The 18,496-nt window shown below is 49.0% G+C and overlaps 2 protein-coding genes across 3 annotated transcripts; one reads left to right on the plus strand and one right to left on the minus strand.

Annotated features, from left to right (window-relative positions):
• Window positions 1-3,458: 3,458 nt before the first annotated feature.
• LOC103629410 (nucleobase-ascorbate transporter LPE1-like) lies at window positions 3,459-6,405 on the plus strand. 2 transcript variants are annotated; one of them, XM_020539253.3, is made up of 7 exons: window positions 3,459-3,991; window positions 4,141-4,237; window positions 4,337-4,513; window positions 4,631-4,731; window positions 4,846-4,921; window positions 5,016-5,075; window positions 5,151-6,405. In XM_020539253.3, the coding sequence occupies exons 3-7, from the start codon at window positions 4,388-4,390 to the stop codon at window positions 5,283-5,285; spliced, it is 498 nt and encodes a 165-aa protein (XP_020394842.1). In that variant the 5' UTR covers window positions 3,459-3,991; window positions 4,141-4,237; window positions 4,337-4,387; the 3' UTR covers window positions 5,286-6,405. The 2 variants fall into 2 exon arrangements, with proteins under 2 accessions (XP_020394842.1, XP_035815829.1); XM_035959936.1 differs by having other exon boundaries at window positions 3,459-4,513.
• On the minus strand, window positions 6,258-7,859 carry LOC100273040 (uncharacterized). Its single transcript, XM_020539749.3, has one exon. It carries the CDS (start codon window positions 7,590-7,592, stop codon window positions 6,582-6,584), a length of 1,011 nt encoding a protein of 336 aa, XP_020395338.1. The 5' UTR covers window positions 7,593-7,859; the 3' UTR covers window positions 6,258-6,581.
• Window positions 7,860-18,496: the final 10,637 nt, after the last annotated feature.

Raw genomic sequence — 18,496 nt, forward strand, 5'->3', positions numbered from 1 at the left:
TTTTTGTTAAATTTTCAAAGACCTCTTCATGCAAGCGAGACAAGTCCAGTGAGAGATGTTAGCAGCACCGTGGTGTGCCAACCTAGTCTGGTGTGTGGCCATGTGGCTCTATTGAGTATGTTTTGCACTAATGTTTCTTGTGAGCGATCCGATCGGACAAGTCTTGTGTAGAAATCAGACCTGTCCGGCATGAACACATGAGGATACGAATACAGAAATAGAGGTTGTGTAGTGAGATAAAGGGGACATACAGAAACATTATCTTGACGATGATGTACATGAGAAAGACCGTCGGAAAAGACCTCTTCCACACCGGTAGGGGTGTCAGGAAGTGTGAACTAGTGAAGGTTTGAATGTTTAGATTACACCTCATATCCATATTCAAGTAGAGAGGGTGATACTACAATATGAAGAAAGACGAGCGAATTAGAGAGTTATGAATGTGAATGAACCCATCCACCTCTCTACTTATATGTCATATTCTAGTTTTTTTTAATTTTAGACGATAGTTACCAGCCGACAGAACCTGCCAATGCAATAATCAGTGCCAATTGGTTCATCCTTAATATGATCGATACCAATTGGGCCTATTGGCCAGGAATCAAGAGGTACGACCGGCCAAATGAACACTAATTGAGCCTATCGGCCAGGACTCAAGAGGTACAACTGGCCAAATGAACACTAATTGAGCCTATCGGCCAGGACTCAAGAGGTACGACCGGCCAAATGAATCGACTAAAGTTACCGAGACAAGTAGTACGGACAGCCAGCTTGCCTAGGTCAGTGGTCGGGTTCAAATGCGGTGTCAACCTAAGGAGAATGCATCCTTACAATTAACCAAGACACAAATTTAAAAAATTTCTATAAAAATAACATAGATCACACGTGATACTTTATATAAAAAGTATAGGCTAATCCAACAGACTCGGTATAGACCGAATAAAGAGTAAAAAAGGATATCCAAAAATGGAGAGCGAAAGTGGAAGGATAGAGAACCACTAAATTTAAAGAGTCGTTTATAAAGTCTATTGGAAACACTTTTCTTCTAACATAGGTGAGTGCCCGTGCGTTGCAACGGAATTATATAATACCATGATAACCTTTGTACTGTAGGATTAGTATGCGAATAAATTGGTGTTGTGCATAATGACTATTTTAAAGATTGTAAACTGAATCTTGTAAACTGAAGATTGTACATTAGAGATTGTAACCTGAAGCTAAATTGAAGCTTGTAAGCTGAATTCAAGATTGTAAACTGAAGCTTGTAATGTGAATTGAAGTCAGTATAAGGGATGTTTAGAGATTGTCATTGACAAAATATTGGCCACAATATTTAATATAAACATGACAAATTCTTAATAAGAAATGGCTTGTATGTGTCTGTCGTCATCCCCTTGCGTGGCCAGTGTGGTGCCCTCTTGATCCATCTTAGGCATGATCAATCACTATACACCATCTACATCCGCAATCTGCCCGTGGTCGACGACGATTTTGCTTCTTCTCCCTGATAGTTTCTGCAAACACATTGTCAAGATTTTGTGCTAGCATTATTGTAAATAAGCAGATTTCATGGAAGGCAAAATCAAGGTGTTGCCATCATAAATAAGCCAACCTCTCATATAAAATACTATGAACAGAGCAATCAGGTCTGTAACAGGAAAAATAAGAGAGGAAACATAGCATAATACTTTATACCATGATTAAGAAGTAATAGTGGCAAATACTTTATAGCATAATTACAAGGACAAAGATTCTTCGCTTTTTCGCCAACAAATCTGAATTATCTTGAAGAATGGAAGGATAGAAAAAATTCCAATGACCGTTGAACACGATTCGATCTGGCGTTAAATAATCAAGAATTTCTCTATCTTTTTACCAAAAGTATCCAACAGTCTATGGCTTATTTGATCATTAGCCATTGAGAAGTCAAAGATATATCTTCCATCAATAGAAAAAGAATAAGTATTCATTTGATCTTGATCCTTGTGCAGCGAATGAAGAGGGCAGCAACACAATACCTAAATGTTCCAAAATGGTCAGATATGCAGGGATCAAGGAATTCAAATCAAGCTAAGAAATCAACTATAGTGTGAAATGCATATTCGGTTGCATGCTACTTTTTGAGGATTTCCATTTTATCCAAATGTAGGCTCCCTAAAAGGCTAATTCGGAAAGGGAACATTACCATGATAGCTCAAAGTTGAACTGCCTATGTAACACTGCCAATGCTCACGCTCAAATGAGGTAAACCACGGGGGGAAATTATCTACCTTTGACATGATGGCACCTTGGTATACACCACCAATCCACAAGTTCAATTCACTCAACCAATCGCAGCTCAACAACCCTCCGACTTATCATCCTTGAGAACTTGGAACTACTACCTAATCCTAATATTCAAATAAATTATCATACCAAGACCACGCGCTGCCACATCTGTGGCAGCCATTATGGGGGCTCTTGCCATTCTTAAACTCTGCAAGAACATAGTCCCGTTCAGCTTGAGCTTTATCATCATGTATAGATAATGCTGGCCACCCATCCATTCTAAGCTGTCGGGTGATCTTATCGCAATCCTTTTTTGTTTGGAAGAATATCAAGATACGGCTCCCATCCATTAGATCAGACAAGAGCTTACTGAGTCTGTGGGAAAGAGGTGAAAATCAACTCACACCGTGTCCATTTGTAATAGAAAGTATCATAGTAAGTGAGCATAAAAGTTTTTAGTCAAAAGACCGTCAACCATACATACCTTGGATACTTCTCATGGTCTGAAATAACTTCAACAATTTGTTGTATGAATGATTAGTTTTAAGTTTAGGTGAGTCTATGATTACATGCATTACAATATAAGCTAAAAGTTAAGAGAAGGGCTGTCAAAATCAATTCAATACAACATGGCAATAAAAGAACCAGAAAATAACAATAACAGCAGAGATCTGATTAGTTTGTAAGGATTTTGCAGAAACTGTCTTGCTAAGGCTTCAACTTCTCTAGGCCATGTGGCACTCCAGTACAAGGTTTGCCTGTCTGGGCGGATCTAAGGATAGCAGAAGTGTTGGACGGAAAGAGTTTTTCCTTCGATGCCTATATACAAACTAATCAGTGCCTTATATTTACAGTGCCCATAACTGATTCCCTAACAAATTAGCAACTTATCCTAAGCTCCCCTAGCTCTAATCAGTCGACTATTTGCTATCCTTGTGCCACACCCTAGTTAGTGTTAGGACCGTGCAATTCGTCCTGGTCTTATTGTTGTGGCTTGCTGCTCCTAGACTTGATGTTGTGGCTGTAGGTGTGGCCCACGAAGGCATCGACAATAGGCTCATGCAGTGGTACTTCAGAGGAAAAGAAACAACAGGAACAAGAACATCTACATATTGGAACAGGCTCGTGCCTAGTGTAGATGGGATCATTGTTCCAAAGAGAAACTGATTGAGAGAACATTCATAAAAGAAGATAATTAAAATATATATAGCATTTAATATATACTGAAATCTGCATATATAGTGGCAGCAAAATGATGTTCTGCATTCCACAGGATGGTTAAGATTCCAAATGAAAAGATGACTGCATAAGCTGATGGATGGATGGGTGGTGAACAATTGCGGTGAAACCTGAAAGGATACTACTGATGCTGCACTGCACACAGCACAGCTGCACCCGAAACGCACGCACGCACGCGACAGGCGACAGCGCCAGTAGAGGCCCGGGCTTACATAAAGGGCAGCCACTCCGGCCCCGACCGCTTCTTCGCAAACCTCCCCTCTCCCATCGACTTACTCCGTCGTCCGTCGCACTGCCACGGATCACCCTCTTCCTTCGTCTTCCTCCACAAAACCTATAGTGCTGGTGCGCCGAGGAGCTAGCTAGCTAGCCCGGCCGGCCGGCGCCATGCCTCCCGTGAAGGCCGAGGACCTGGTTGTGCACGCCGTCAAGGAGCAGTTCGCCGGCCTCGACTACTGCATCACCAGCCCCCCCCCGCCATGGAGTACGTTATTAAAGCTCTGCCTGCCACCATTTGGTTCTGTTCGGTTTGCTTAGATTGCCACCCGCCTACACGCACTGACTGATGACTGATGTCGGTCGATGGTCTCTCTGTGGGCGCTGAACCGCTTGTCGTTTCGTGCTCTGCTGTAGTCACGACGGTGCTCGTTGGCTTCCAGCACTACCTGGTCATGCTCGGCACCACCGTCCTCATCGCCACCATCATCGTCCCGCTCATGGGCGGCGGCATGTGAGACTGACTTTCCTTCTTCTTCATTCCCCTTTATTTCGTCGTTTTCCTGGACCTGGACGGACGGGCACTGATCGATGAGCGCACGGACACATGCAGGCCGAGAAGGCGATCGTGATCTAGACCATCCTCTTCCTCTCCGGGATCAACATGCTGCTGCAGGTCCACTTCGGCACGCGGCTCCCCGCCGTGATGAGCGGCTCCTACACCTACATCTACCCGGTCGTGGCCATCATCCTGAGCCAACGATACGCGCTCCTCATCGACCCTCTCGAGGTGCGTAGCGCAACTGCACGCTCACGTCTCCGAGGGTCGCTTCTGTGCTTCCTCTCTTCTCTCTTCGGTCGCCGCAGCTGATCCACCGTTGGCCGGTGTCGTCTGTCCATACTCTAGAGATTCGTGTTCACGATGAGGTCGCTCCAGGGCGTGCTCATCATCGTCGGCGTCTTCCAGGCCGTCGTCGGCTTCTTCGGCATATGGAGAGTCTTCATTAGGTTGGTGGTCTTTTTCCTTCTGTAGTCACGCTGTCAATCAAACCTCAAACGTCGTCTCTGTTCCTGCTCCTGTACTAACGATGTCGCTGCGCCGTGGCGACCCGTGCATTTCAGGTTCCTGAGCCCCCTCACGGCGGTCCCCTTCGTCACGCTCACAGGCCTGGGACTCTTCTTCTCCGCGTTCCCCGGGGTGAGCTCGCGGCACAGCGCCACGACAGAGCAGACTCGCCTTCTCTGGACGCCGCAGCTTGCTTGCTAATCACTCTAGTTTCTTGCAACCTCAGGTCACCAAGTGCATCGAAGTGGGTCTCCCCGCCCTTGTCCTCCTGGTGATCTTCGCAGAGGTAACAACAGCCCGGTAGAAGATGACTCCACCGTACGGCTGCTGCAGCAACTGACACCCGCTTTCGCCTTTGCAGTACGCCTCCCACGTGTTCGCTAAGGGGAGCTTCGTGTTCAGCCGGTGCCCCGTGCTGGTGACCGTCGTGATCATCTGGATCTACGCCGAGATCCTGACGGCGGCCGGCGCCTACAACCAGCTGGGAATTACCTGACCAATTACAGATGACTGCATAAGTTGATGGTCGCCGCTCTTGCCAAAACAGGGAGGGAAGCCCCTCATGGCTGGCTCGGACTGGGTCCTTCGTCGAACACCTGTCGTGCAGCCCCCCGCCCCCTCGTTTGGATCACAACGCAGAGCAACGCTCCTCACCGCACCAGTCCGCACCGCCCGACGAGCAACACCACGGAAGACATGACCACCCGCGCGCAGATTGGCCACAGAAATGCGCAGGCCGCCGCCAGAGATTGCTAGATCCGGCAATGCCACCGCCAGCAGACGCCGGGGCCAGGGGTCGCGCCCGCCGCCGCTGTGGCCAGGGGGCGTGTGCCTCGCCCTCGCCGCGACGGGGAGGAGAGCGCACCCGCCGCTCTCACCGCGACAGAGAGGAGAGCGCGCCCGCCGACGCCGGGGCCAGAGGTCACGCCCGCCGCCGCTGTGACCAGGGGCCGCGTCCGCCCCGCCGGGAGGGCCACGTGCCTCGCCCGCGCCGTCGGGTGGGGGCCGCGTCGCGCCCGCTCGCGCCGGTGGGGCAGCGCGCCGCCATCGGGGCTGAGGCCGGGGGCCGCGTCCACGCAGGGGCCGCCCTCTCCGGTGCCATGCAAAGTCGACATCCTCCCCTTGCTCCAGGCGTTGTGGTCTTGGCGCGTAGGGCGCGTCGGTGGAGGGGGCGCTGTGGCCGCGGGCATCGCAGGGACGGGGCAGGGGCAGCGCGGGCACGAGTGCGATGATGGCGGGGCGGCGATGGATAGTGCGATGATGGCGGGGCGGCGATGGATAGTGCGATGATAGCGGGGCGGCGATGGAGGTTTCCTGGGATTGCGCGACCAAGAGCGGAGCAAGGGGAGGATGTCGGAGGTAGAGGCAGGGCAGAACCGTGCGCCACGCTACTGTGGACTCCTACGGTATCTTCTTAAGAGTAGTAGAGATTAGCTAAATTTACTTTTACAGAATCATATATCTAGTCTTGGAGTTGCTCATCTTCTTCAAACTTTTTTTTGGAACCGGAGTAGCCCCTACAGTAAACTATATATTTAAAAACTAATGCGAGTTTTACAAAGTAGACAAGAAAAAAGAAAGAAAGAAAGAAAAAACATTGTTTATAAGAGGAAAAAGAAGAAGAAACAAAAAAAGATCAGGAGCAGCTTGCAAATTACACCAGATTTTGTGTCCGTTGCTCCCCGAGTGGAAGTCTGAAAAAAAAACGTCTCAGAATCTCGATGGAAGCACTCGAGGCCGAGCTTGGATCCCGTACGTGGCTTCCCACCGTAGCTTCGTCTCGATGGAATTTTTAGTGGTGAAGAAGGAAGCGCTCGAGGCCGACCTTGGATCCTGTGGCCTTGATGTCGGCCTGCACCTGCTCCCGGAACTCAGCGTAGGTGAAGGGCCTATACCTGCCGGCGCCGCAGGTGATGACGGCATCGTCCCGCGGGAAGGCGAAGTAGCAGAGCGAGAGCCTCTCCGCCGCCTGGCTGGCCGCCACCCGGTGCCGCACGCTGCGGTACGCGTCGCCGCTGATGGCCCGCGCCATGTCGCCCAGGTTGACGAGCAGCGTGCTGGCTCCCGCGGCCGGCGCGACGTCGCGCCACGCGCCGCCGTGGAGCACCTGCAGGCCGCCGGCGCCCTCCTCTTGGTTGATGACGGAGAGCACGGAGCTGTCGGTGTGGGCCTCCATGCCGAGGCGCCCGGGCTCGGGGCACCGCGGGTAGCGGTACACCCGCAGGAACCCGTCGCGCTCCGCGAGGTAGGACGCCGCCTGGGCCGCGCCGAGGCCCAGCGCGGGGGCGAGCGCGTCGAAGAGCGTCCGCGCCACCCGCGTCATGTGCGCGCCGTACTCCGCCCTCGCGAGGCCGAGCAGGTCGCCGAGCGGCGGCGGCGGCACGGGCGCGTGCTGCTGCTGCTGCTGGGCCTCGCCCAGGGCGACGTGGAAGCCCTCGACCCAGTTGACGTCGCGGACGCGGAGCGAGAGCGCCGGCGTGCCCCAGAAGTAGCCCGGCTGCGCGCGCTTGTCGCGGAACGGCGCCCCGGCCAGCGCGGCCCGCGCCAGCGCGAAGAGGCGCGCGGAGAGCGCCGCGGGCACGCCGTGGTTCGCGAGGCGGAACACGCCGAGCTCCCGGCACGCCGCTGCCAGCGCCTCCCCCGGCGCCTCCAGGTCCACCGTCGGCAGCTCCAGCGCGCCCCCGCGCCGGGCCTCCTGCTCCTGCTCGTGAACGTGGCCTCCGCCCTCGTCGTCCTGCTCCAGGAGAGGGAACGGCGGGTACGACGGGTCCGCCGCCGTCCGCGAGTCCGACCCCGACGCCATCTCCTCGGTCGACGGCGCCTCCCTCCGTCCGCCTCTCTTCTTGGCTCTCTCCTGTGCTCGGTGCTCCTAGGCCGAAGTGCACCTCTGCTTGGATACACGGACAGAGGAAGAGGAGGAGCGGAAGCAGCTGTCAGGTTACTCGTTTGACGATGGAGCAGGGGCTGGTAGATCTGATTCGTCTGCTGATGCATTCTCGGTTTGGCATGCATCACATCAGGCCGGCACTTGTTTGTTCAGAACTGAAACATGCATTTTTTTTTCTGTGGATCAAATGTGCTGACAATGGCAATGAAGTCGTGTGACTATACATAACCAAAACGGCCCGGCCCGTGGTGTAGCCCGACGTCCGGCACGGCGAAGTACGGTTTAGGCCTGGCCTGGCACGACAGTTGCCGTGCCCGTACTAGCCCGCCCCGATGCAAGGTCGGCCCGCGGTGTTGGCACGAGCACGACCCGTGTAAGCTAGCGACACGGCGGCGGCCCGCTAAAAAGGGGAAACTACCCCGTGGCCCTTGCCATGTCGTTTGCGTCGCGCATAACCCTAGCTTCTGTCTTGTGTCTTCTGATCTCTTCTCTCTCGGTCTCTCCGTCTCCTGAGTCGGCGCTCCGCAGAGCTTTCTCGTACGGCCTCGCCTCTGGTGTCGACAGAGCTGTACACCGGCAAGTCGCTATTGCTAGTCTTCGTGTCCTGCTCCTCTCCTCTCCTCTCTTGCTTCGTCCTCTCTATGAACTCTCTACATCTCTCCCTCGCTAACCCTAACCCTAAAACTTGATCTGCGCCAAGTTCGCTCCTCTGCCTCTAACGTCTGCTTGGTGGATCCGGTGCTCCGGTGTTGCAGGTAAGTTTTCCTTTGTTTTCCTTTGGTGGATTACTAGTTTTCCTTTGTTGATCTCGGTTTCTCTCTTACTCCTAGTCTTCTTGTTCTTGATCTTGTGCTTCGATTCGTTGAGGTGTGCACCGTGTGTGTGTGTGCGCGCCGCGCGCCGTGAGGAGCCACAGAAGCCGACCGAGGCGGTGGCCATGTCCACGGACTCGGCTGATGACGAGCTCAGTCTCGATGCGGTGGTCGAGGAGCGGCGGCTTGAAGCACAAAACGAGGCAGACGATGCACAATGCCTCCTCCTTGGTACCACCTCAGCTGGTGCCATCGATCTGGACGGCGCCGGTGCACAAACGGGGATGGGGAACAGACACGCACACGAGCTCCACAAGCCCGACGACCGACGCGAGCACTTCTGTCCCTATGCCTGATAAACGTTCTAGAAGGAGAGGTCCGACCTCCAAGGTATGGCTGCACTTTGAGGAGGTAACTACGATGCAAAATGGTAAGGAGGTAAGAGTATCTGCCATTTGTCTCACTGCAAGAATAGCATGTCTGCTAAATCTTCATCTGGAACTGGCCATTTGATCCGACACTTGGATGTTTGCCCTGCTAAGAAAGAAAAGGATAGATCTGGAAGAACTCAGTCTTTGCTTAATGAGAGCACCTATAGGGGGGGTGAATAGGTGATCCTGTAAAACTTAAACTTATAGCCACAAAAACTTGGTTAATCGTTAGCACAATAATTGCCAAGTGGCTAGAGAGGAGTCAAAACACAATAACCACAAGAAATCAATCACAGAGATGACACGGTGGTTATCCCGTGGTTCGGCCAAGTATAAAACTTGCCTACTCCACGTTGTGGCGTCCCAACGGACGAGAGTTGCACTCAACTCCTCTCAAGTGATCCAATGATCAACTTGAATACCACGGTGTTCTTCTTTACTTTGATCTTTTCCCGTTTGCGAGGAATCTCCACAACTTGGAGTCTCTCGCCCTTACAATTGAATTTCACAAAGAAGCACGGAGTAAGAGAGGGAAGCAACACACACAAATCCACAGCAAAATGCGCACACACACGGCCAAGAATCGAGCTCAAAAGACTATCTCAACGTTCTCACTAGAACAGAGCTCGAATCACTTAGAATGACAAACGAATGCGCAAAGACTGAGTGTGGATGATCAAGAATGCTCTAAGGTTGCTTGGATATCTCCTCCATGCGCCTAGGGGTCCCTTTTATAGCCCCAAGGCAGCTAGGAGCCGTTGAGAGCAAATCTGGAAGGCCATTCTTGCCTTCAGTCGTCGGGTGCACCGGACAGTCCGGTGCACACCGGACACTGTCCGGTGCCCGATTCCTTTCCTTAAACAGCGCAGCCGACCGTTGCAGATCTGGGAGCCGTTGGCGCACCGGACATGTCCGGTGCACACCGGACAGTCCGGTGCCCCCTTCCAACCGTTGGCCCAGCCACGTGTCGCGCGCAGATTCCGCGGCCGACCGTTGGCTCGGCCGACCGTTGGCTCACCGGACAGTCCGGTGCACACCGGACAGTCCGGTGATTTTTAGCCGTACGCCGTCGGCGAATTCCCGAGAGCGGCCTCTTCACGTCGAGTCAGCCTGGCGCACCGGACACTGTCCGGTGCACCACCGGACACTGTCCGGTGCACCACCGGACAGTCCGGTGTGCCAGACTGAGCTGAGTCTTGGCTGTACACAGCCAAGTCTTTTGCACCTCTCTTCTTTTATTCTTCATCTCTGTTTCTAACACTTAGACAAGTATATTAGTACACAAAACCAATGTACTAAGGCTTAGAAACATACCTTTACTCTTGATTTGCACTTTGTTCATCCATGAGCATAAATTCACTTTTAAGCACTTGTGTTGGCACTCAATCACCAAAATACTTAGAAATGGCCCAAGAGCACATTTCCCTTTCAATCTCCCCCTTTTTGGTGATTTATGCCAACACAACATAAAGCAACAAGAACAAGTGCAATATCACTTCAAATAAAACTCAAATTTATTTTGATTCAATTTTGGCATATATGGATCATCCTTTGCCACCACTTGGTTTGTTTTTAGTGCAATATCACTTCAAATAAAACTCAAATTTCTATCTCTAAGTCAAACACACATGTTAAGGCATAAAGAGAGTCATTCCAAGAGTATTTGATTCAAGATTTCAAAAACTCCCCCTTTTCCCCATAATCAACATTTCTCCCCACAAGAAACCAACTTTTGACAAGAGAGACAAAAAGAGTTTTGACAAACCAAAAACTCTACTCTAATATTTTCAACTCTACTCTACTATTTTCAAATCTCTCAAGTGGTAGCTGATCCCAAATCTCTCAAGTGGTAGCTGATCCATTTATTGCTTTGGCCTTTATTTTCTCCCCCTTTGGCATCAAGCACCAAAACAGGATCAATCTTGGCCCTATAACCCCATTGCCTCACCAAAATCTTCAATGAAGAGCAAATGGCAATAAGAGTTCATGAGATGAACTTGGAATTAGTTACCCTCTCATCGAAGTGCAGTGGAAGTCTTTCATGGTCCAAGTCCACCTTGTCCCTTTCAATCCTTCTTTGAGACTAAAGCATCAACTCAAGCACATGGTTAGTCTCAAAGGGTCAAGTTGTAACACATCTCCCCCTAAACATGTGCATCACTTTGCAACGGACTTGTGAGGTCCAAGGGGTGTTTGTACAACCTGAGCACCACAATAAGCAACAAAATGCAGAATGAACATGATCAAAAGCATAAACACATGTATGCTATAATTCAATCCAAGTTCCGCGAATCTAAGACATTTAGCTCACTACGCAACCTGCAAAAGGTCTTCTCATCTAGAGGCTTGGTAAAGATATCGGCTAGCTGGTTCTCGGTGCTAACATGAAACACTTCGATATCTCCCTTTTGCTGGTGGTCTCTCAGAAAGTGATGCCGGATGTCTATGTGCTTTGTGCGGCTGTGCTCAACAGGATTTTCCGCCATGCGGATAGCACTCTCATTATCACATAGGAGTGGGACTTTGCTCAGATTGTAGCCAAAGTCCCTGAGGGTTTGCCTCATCCAAAGTAGTTGCGCGCAACACTGTCCTGCGGCAACATACTCGGCCTCAGCGGTGGATAGGGCAACAGAAGTTTGTTTCTTAGAGTTCCACGACACCAGGGACCTTCCTAAGAATTGGCACGTCCCCGATGTACTCTTCCTATCGACCTTACATCCAGCATAGTCGGAATCTGAATATCCGATTAAGTCAAAGGTAGACCCTTTTGGATACCAGATCCCGAAACAGGGCGTAGCAACTAAATATCTAAGGATTCGCTTCACCGCCACTAAGTGACACTCCTTAGGATCGGATTGAAATCTAGCACACATGCATACGCTAAGCATAATATCCGGTCTACTAGCACATAAGTAAAGTAACGATCCTATCATTGACCGGTATGCTTTTTGATCAACGGACTTACCTCCTTTGTTGAGGTCGGTGTGTCCGTCGGTTCCCATCGGAGTCTTTGCGGGTTTGGCGTCCTTCATCCCAAACCGCTTTAGCAAGTCTTGCGTGTACTTCGTTTGAGAGATGAAGGTGCCATCCTTGAGTTGCTTCACTTGGAACCCAAGGAAGTAGTTCAACTCGCCCATCATTGACATCTCGAATTTCTGTGTCATCACCCTGCTAAACTCTTCACAAGACTTTTTATTAGTAGAGCCAAATATTATGTCATCGACATAAATTTGGCACACAAACAAATCACCATCACATGTCTTAGTGAAAAGAGTTGGATCGGCTTTCCCAACCTTGAAAGCATTAGCGATTAAGAAGTCTCTTAGGCATTCATACCATGCTCTTGGGGCTTGCTTAAGTCCATAGAGCGCCTTAGAGAGCTTACACACGTGGTCGGGGTACCGTTCATCCTCGAAGCCAGGGGGTTGCTCCACGTACACTTCCTCCTTTATTGGCCTGTTGAGGAAAGCGCTCTTCACATCCATTTGGTACAACCTGAAAGAATGGTGAGCGGCATATGCTAGCAAGATACGAATGGACTCTAGCCTAGCCACAGGAGCAAAAGTCTCCTCAAAGTCCAAACCTGCAACTTGGGCATAACCTTTTGCCACAAGTCGAGCCTTGTTCCTCGTCACCACTCCGTGCTCGTCTTGTTTGTTGCGGAACACCCACTTGGTTCCCACAACATTCTGCTTGGGACGTGGCACCAGCGACCAAACTTCATTCCTCTTGAAGTTGTTGAGCTCCTCTTGCATGGCCAACACCCAGTCCGGATCTAGCAAGGCCTCTTCTACCCTGAAAGGCTCAATAGAAGAGACAAAGGAGTAATGTTCACAAAAATTAACTAATCTAGACCGAGTAGTTACTCCCTTGCTAATGTCACCCAGAATTTGGTCGACGGGATGATCCCTTTGAATCATCGCTCGAACTTGGGTTGGAGGTGCCGGTTCCGCTTCTTCCTCCATCACTTGATCACTTTGTGCTCCCCCTTGATCACACGTCTCCTGTTGTTGAACCTGTTCATCGTCTTGAGTTGGGGGATGCACCATAGTTGAGGAAGAAGGTTGATCTCGTTCATCTTGTTCCTGTGGCCGAACCTCTCCAATCGCCATGGTTCGTATAGAGGCCGTCGGAACATCTTCTTCATCTACATCATCACAATCAACAACTTGCTCTCTTGGAGAGCCATTAGTCTCATCAAATACAACGTCGCTAGAGACTTCAACCAAACCTGATGATTTGTTGAAGACTCTATACGCCTTTGTATTTGAGTCATAACCTAACAAAAACCCTTCTACAGCTTTGGGAGCAAATTTTGAATTTCTACCCTTCTTCACTAGAATGTAGCATTTGCTCCCAAATACACGAAAGTAAGATACATTGGGTTTGTTACCGGTTAGTAGCTCATACGAAGTCTTCTTGAGGAGGCGATGAAGGTAGACCCTGTTGATGGCGTGACAAGCCGTGTTCACGGCTTCCGTCCAAAAGCACTCGGGGGTCTTGAACTCTCCTAGCATCGTCCTTGCCATATCGATGAGCGTCCTGTTCTTCCTCTCTACCACACCATTTTGCTGTGGTGTGTAGGGAGCGGAGAACTCGTGCTTGATCCCTTCCTCTTCAAGGAACTCCTCCACTTGAAGGTTCTTGAACTCGGACCCGTTGTCGCTCCTTATCTTCTTCACTTTGAGCTCAAACTCATTTTGAGCTCTCCTGAGGAAGCGCTTGAGGGTCCCTTGGGTTTCAGACTTATCCTGCAAAAAGAACACCCAAGTGAAGCGGGAAAAGTCATCAACAATAACTAGACCATACTTACTCCCCCCTATGCTTAGATAGGCGACGGGTCCGAAGAGGTCCATATGTAGCAGCTCCAGGGGTCTTGATGTGGTCATCACATTCTTGCTGTGATGCGCTCCTCCCACTTGTTTACCTGCTTGACAAGCTGCACACGGTCTATCTTTTTCGAAAGTAACATTGGTTAGACCTATCACGTGTTCTCCCTTTAGAAGCTTGTGAAGGTTCTTCATCCCCACATGTGCTAAGCGGCGATGCCACAGCCAGCCCATGCTAGTCTTAGCAATTAAGCATGCATCTAGACCGGCCTCCTCTTTTGCAAAATCAACTAAATAAAGTTTGTCGTCTAATACACCCTTAAAAGCTAGTGAACCATCACTTCTTCTAAAGACAGACACATCTATATTTGTAAATAGACAGTTATATCCCATATTGCATAATTGACTAACCGATAGCAAATTATATCCAAGAGACTCTACTAAAAACACATTAGAGATAGAGTGCTCATTAGAAATTGCAATTTTACCTAACCCTTTTACCTTGCCTTGATTCCCATCACCGAATATAATTGAATCTTGGGAATCCTTATTCTTGACGTAGGAGGAGAACATCTTCTTCTCCCCCGTCATATGGTTTGTGCATCCGCTGTCGATAATCCAGCTTGAACCCCCGGATGCATAAACCTGCAAGGCAAATTTAGGCTTGGGACTTAGGTACCCAACTTATGTTGGGTCCTACAAGGTTAGTGCAAATATCCTTAGGGACCCAAATGCAAGTTTTGTCTCCCTTGCATTTTGCCCCTAACTTTCTAGCAACTATTTTCCTATCCTTTCTACAAATAGCAAAGGAAGCATTTAAAGCACAATAAATTGTAGAAGGTTCATTCACTACTTTCCTAGGAGCATGAATAATATTCTTTCTAGGCACATGATGAATAGCATTTCTCCTAGACATATTTCTACCATGCTGATAGGAAGAACTAGAAGCAAACATGGCATGAGAGTTAAAATCATCATAAGCATTATAATTCCTATTAGCATTTCTAGTCTTTCTCTTATCATGGTACATAAACGCATGGTTCTTTTGCACACTACTAGCCATAGGGGCCTTCCCTTTCTCCTTGGCGGGAATGGGAGCCTTATGGCTTGTTAAGTTCTTGGCTTCTCTCTTGAAGCCAAGTCCATCCTTAATTGAGGGGTGTCTACCAATCGTGTAGGCATCCCTTGCAAATTTTAGCTTATCAAAATCACTTTTGCTAGTCTCAAGTTGGGCATTAAGACTAGCTACCTCTTCATTTAATTTAGAAATGCAAGCTAGGTGTTCACTATAAGCATCAATGTTAATATCTTTACACCTAGTGCACGTTACAACATTTTCTACACAAGAGGTAGATTTACTAGCAATCTCTAACTTAGCATTCAAATCATCATTAATGCTCCTTAATTTAGAAATTGTCTTATGGCAAGAAGATAATTCACAAGAAAGCATTTCATTTCTTTTAACTTCTAGAGCATGAGATCGTTGAGCTTCTACAAATTTATCATGTTCTTCATACAACAAATCTTCTTGCTTTTCTAGAAGCATGTTCTTATCATTCAAGGCATCAATAAATTCATTAATTTTGTCTACCTTGGTTCTATCTAGGCCCTTAAACAAACATGAGTAATCTACTTCATCCTCATCACTAGATTCGTCCTCACTTGAAGAAGCATAGGTAGAGTTCCGAGTACATACCTTCTTCTCCCTTGCCATAAGGCATGTGTGACGCTCGTTAGGGAAGAGGGCTGATTTGTTGAAGGCGGTGGCGGCGAGTCCCTCGTTGTCGGAGTCGGAAGAGGAGCAGTCCGAGTCCCACTCCTTGCCTAGATGCGCCTCGCCCTTTGCCTTCTTGTAATTCTTCTTCTTTTCCCTCTTGTTTCCCTGTTCCTGGTCACTATCATTATCGGGACAGTTAGCGATAAAATGACCAATCTTACCGCACTTGAAGCATGAGCGCTTCCCCTTTGTCTTGGTCTTGCTTGGCTGCCCCTTGTGACCCTTTAGCACCATCTTGAAGCGTTTGATGATGAGAGCCATCTCTTCATCATTAAGTCCGGCCGCCTCAATTTGTGCCACCTTGCTAGGTAGCGCCTCCTTGCTTCTTGTTGCTTTGAGAGCAAGAGGTTGCGGCTCATTGATAGGTCCATTCAAGGCGTCATCCACGTACCTTGCTTCTTTAATCATCATTCGCCCGCTGACGAATTTTCCTAGGACTTCTTCGGGCGACATTTTGGTGTACCTGGGATTCTCACGAATATTATTCACCAAATGAGGATCAAGAATGGTAAAGGACCTTAGTAATAGTCGGACGACGTCATGGTCCGTCCATCGCGTGCTTCCATAGCTCCTTATTTTGTTGATAAGGGTCTTGAGCCGATTGTATGTTTGGGTTGGCTCCTCGCCCCTTATCATCGCAAACCTTCCAAGTTCGCCCTCCACCAACTCCATTTTAGTGAGCATGGTGATGTCGTTCCCCTCGTGAGAAATCTTGAGGGTGTCCCATATCTGCTTGGCATTGTCCAAGCCGCTCACCTTGTTGTACTCGTCCCTGCACAAAGAGGCTAGCAACACAGTAGTAGCTTGTGCATTTTTATGAATCTGTTCATTAATAAACATAGGGCTATCCGAGCTATCAAATTTCATTCCATTCTCTACAATCTCCCATATGCTTGGATGGAGAGAGAATAAATGACTACGCATTTTGTGACTCCAAAATCCGTAGTCCTCCCCATCAAAGTGTGGAGGTTTGCCAAGAGGAATGGACAGCAAATGCGAATTCGAACTATGTGGAATACGAGAATAATCAAATGAAAAGTTCGAATTGACCGTCTTCCTGTAGTCGTTGTCGTCGTCCCTTTGGGAAGAAGAGGATTCGTCGCTGTCGTAGTAGACGATCTCCTTGATGTGCCTTGTCTTCTTCTTCTTCCCATCTTTGCGCTTGTGGCTTGAGCCCAAGTCGGTAGACTTGTCATTCTTCGGCTCGTTGAAGATAGACTCCTTCTCGTTGTTGTCGACCACCATCCCCTTTCCCTTAGTATCCATCTCTTCGGGCGATTAGTCCCTTCTTGAAGAGAACGCCTCTGATACCAATTGAGAGCACCTAGAGGGGGGGTGAATAGGTGATCCTGTAAAACTTAAACTTATAGCCACAAAAACTTGGTTAATCGTTAGCACAATTAATAATTGCCAAGTGGCTAGAGAGGAGTCAAAACACAATAACCACAAGAAATCAATCACAGAGATGACACGGTGGTTATCCCGTGGTTCGGCCAAGTATAAAACTTGCCTACTCCACGTTGTGGCGTCCCAACGGACGAGAGTTGCACTCAACTCCTCTCAAGTGATCCAATGATCAACTTGAATACCACGGTGTTCTTCTTTACTTTGATCTTTTCTCGTTTGCGAGGAATCTCCACAACTTGGAGTCTCTCGCCCTTACAATTGAATTTCACAAAGAAGCACAGAGTAAGAGAGGGAAGCAACACACACAAATCCACAGCAAAATGCGCACACACACGGCCAAGAATCGAGCTCAAAAGACTATCTCAACGTTCTCACTAGAACAGAGCTCGAATCACTTAGAATGACAAACGAATGCGCAAAGACTGAGTGTGGATGATCAAGAATGCTCTAAGGTTGCTTGGATATCTCCTCCATGCGCCTAGGGGTCCCTTTTATAGCCCCAAGGCAGCTAGGAGCCGTTGAGAGCAAATCTGGAAGGCCATTCTTGCCTTCAGTCGTCGGGTGCACCGGACAGTCCGGTGCACACCGGACACTGTCCGGTGCCCGATTCCTTTCCTTAAACAGCGCAGCCGACCGTTGCAGATCTGGGAGCCGTTGGCGCACCGGACATGTCCGGTGCACACCGGACAGTCCGGTGCCCCCTTCCAACCGTTGGCCTGGCCACGTGTCGCGCGCAGATTCCGCGGCCGACCGTTGGCTCGGCCGACCGTTGGCTCACCGGACAGTCCGGTGCACACCGGACAGTCCGGTGATTTTTAGCCGTACGCCGTCGGCGAATTCCCGAGAGCGGCCTCTTCACGTCGAGTCAGCCTGGCGCACCGGACACTGTCCGGTGCACCACCGGACAGTCCGGCGTGCCAGACTGAGCTGAGTCTTGGCTGTACACAGCCAAGTCTTTTGCACCTCTCTTCTTTTATTTTTCATCTCTGTTTCTAACACTTAGACAAGTATATTAGTACACAAAACCAATGTACTAAGGCTTAGAAACATACCTTTACTCTTGATTTGCACTTTGTTCATCCATGAGCATAAATTCACTTTTAAGCACTTGTGTTGGCACTCAATCACCAAAATACTTAGAAATGGCCCAAGAGCACATTTCCCTTTCACTTAATTGTAATGCAGATGGATCTGTTAATCACTGGGAGCATTCCCCTTCTGTTACTAGAACTGAACTTTGTCGTTTAATAGCTAGGCTAGACCTGCCACTTTGTTTTGGTGAATCTAGTGTTTTTAGGAGTATATAACTCGTGCCCATATTCCAAGGTTTATTAAATCTTCTAGGCAAACTACTGCTAGAGACTTGATCCGACTGTTTAATGATCGTGTTGAACTACTTATTGAAGTCCTTAAACATGTTTCATCTGTTGCGTTGATATCTGATATATGGTATGGTAAAGCTAAAGAGGACTATATAAGTGTTGTTGCCCATTTTGTGAACTCTGATTGGTGTTTAGAAAAGAGATTGCTTGGTCTTAGACCTATAGAGGTAGCTCATACAGGT

Source organism: Zea mays, chromosome 6 (assembly GCF_902167145.1).
Source record: "Zea mays cultivar B73 chromosome 6, Zm-B73-REFERENCE-NAM-5.0, whole genome shotgun sequence".
NCBI classification, from domain to species: Eukaryota; Viridiplantae; Streptophyta; class Magnoliopsida; order Poales; family Poaceae; genus Zea; species Zea mays.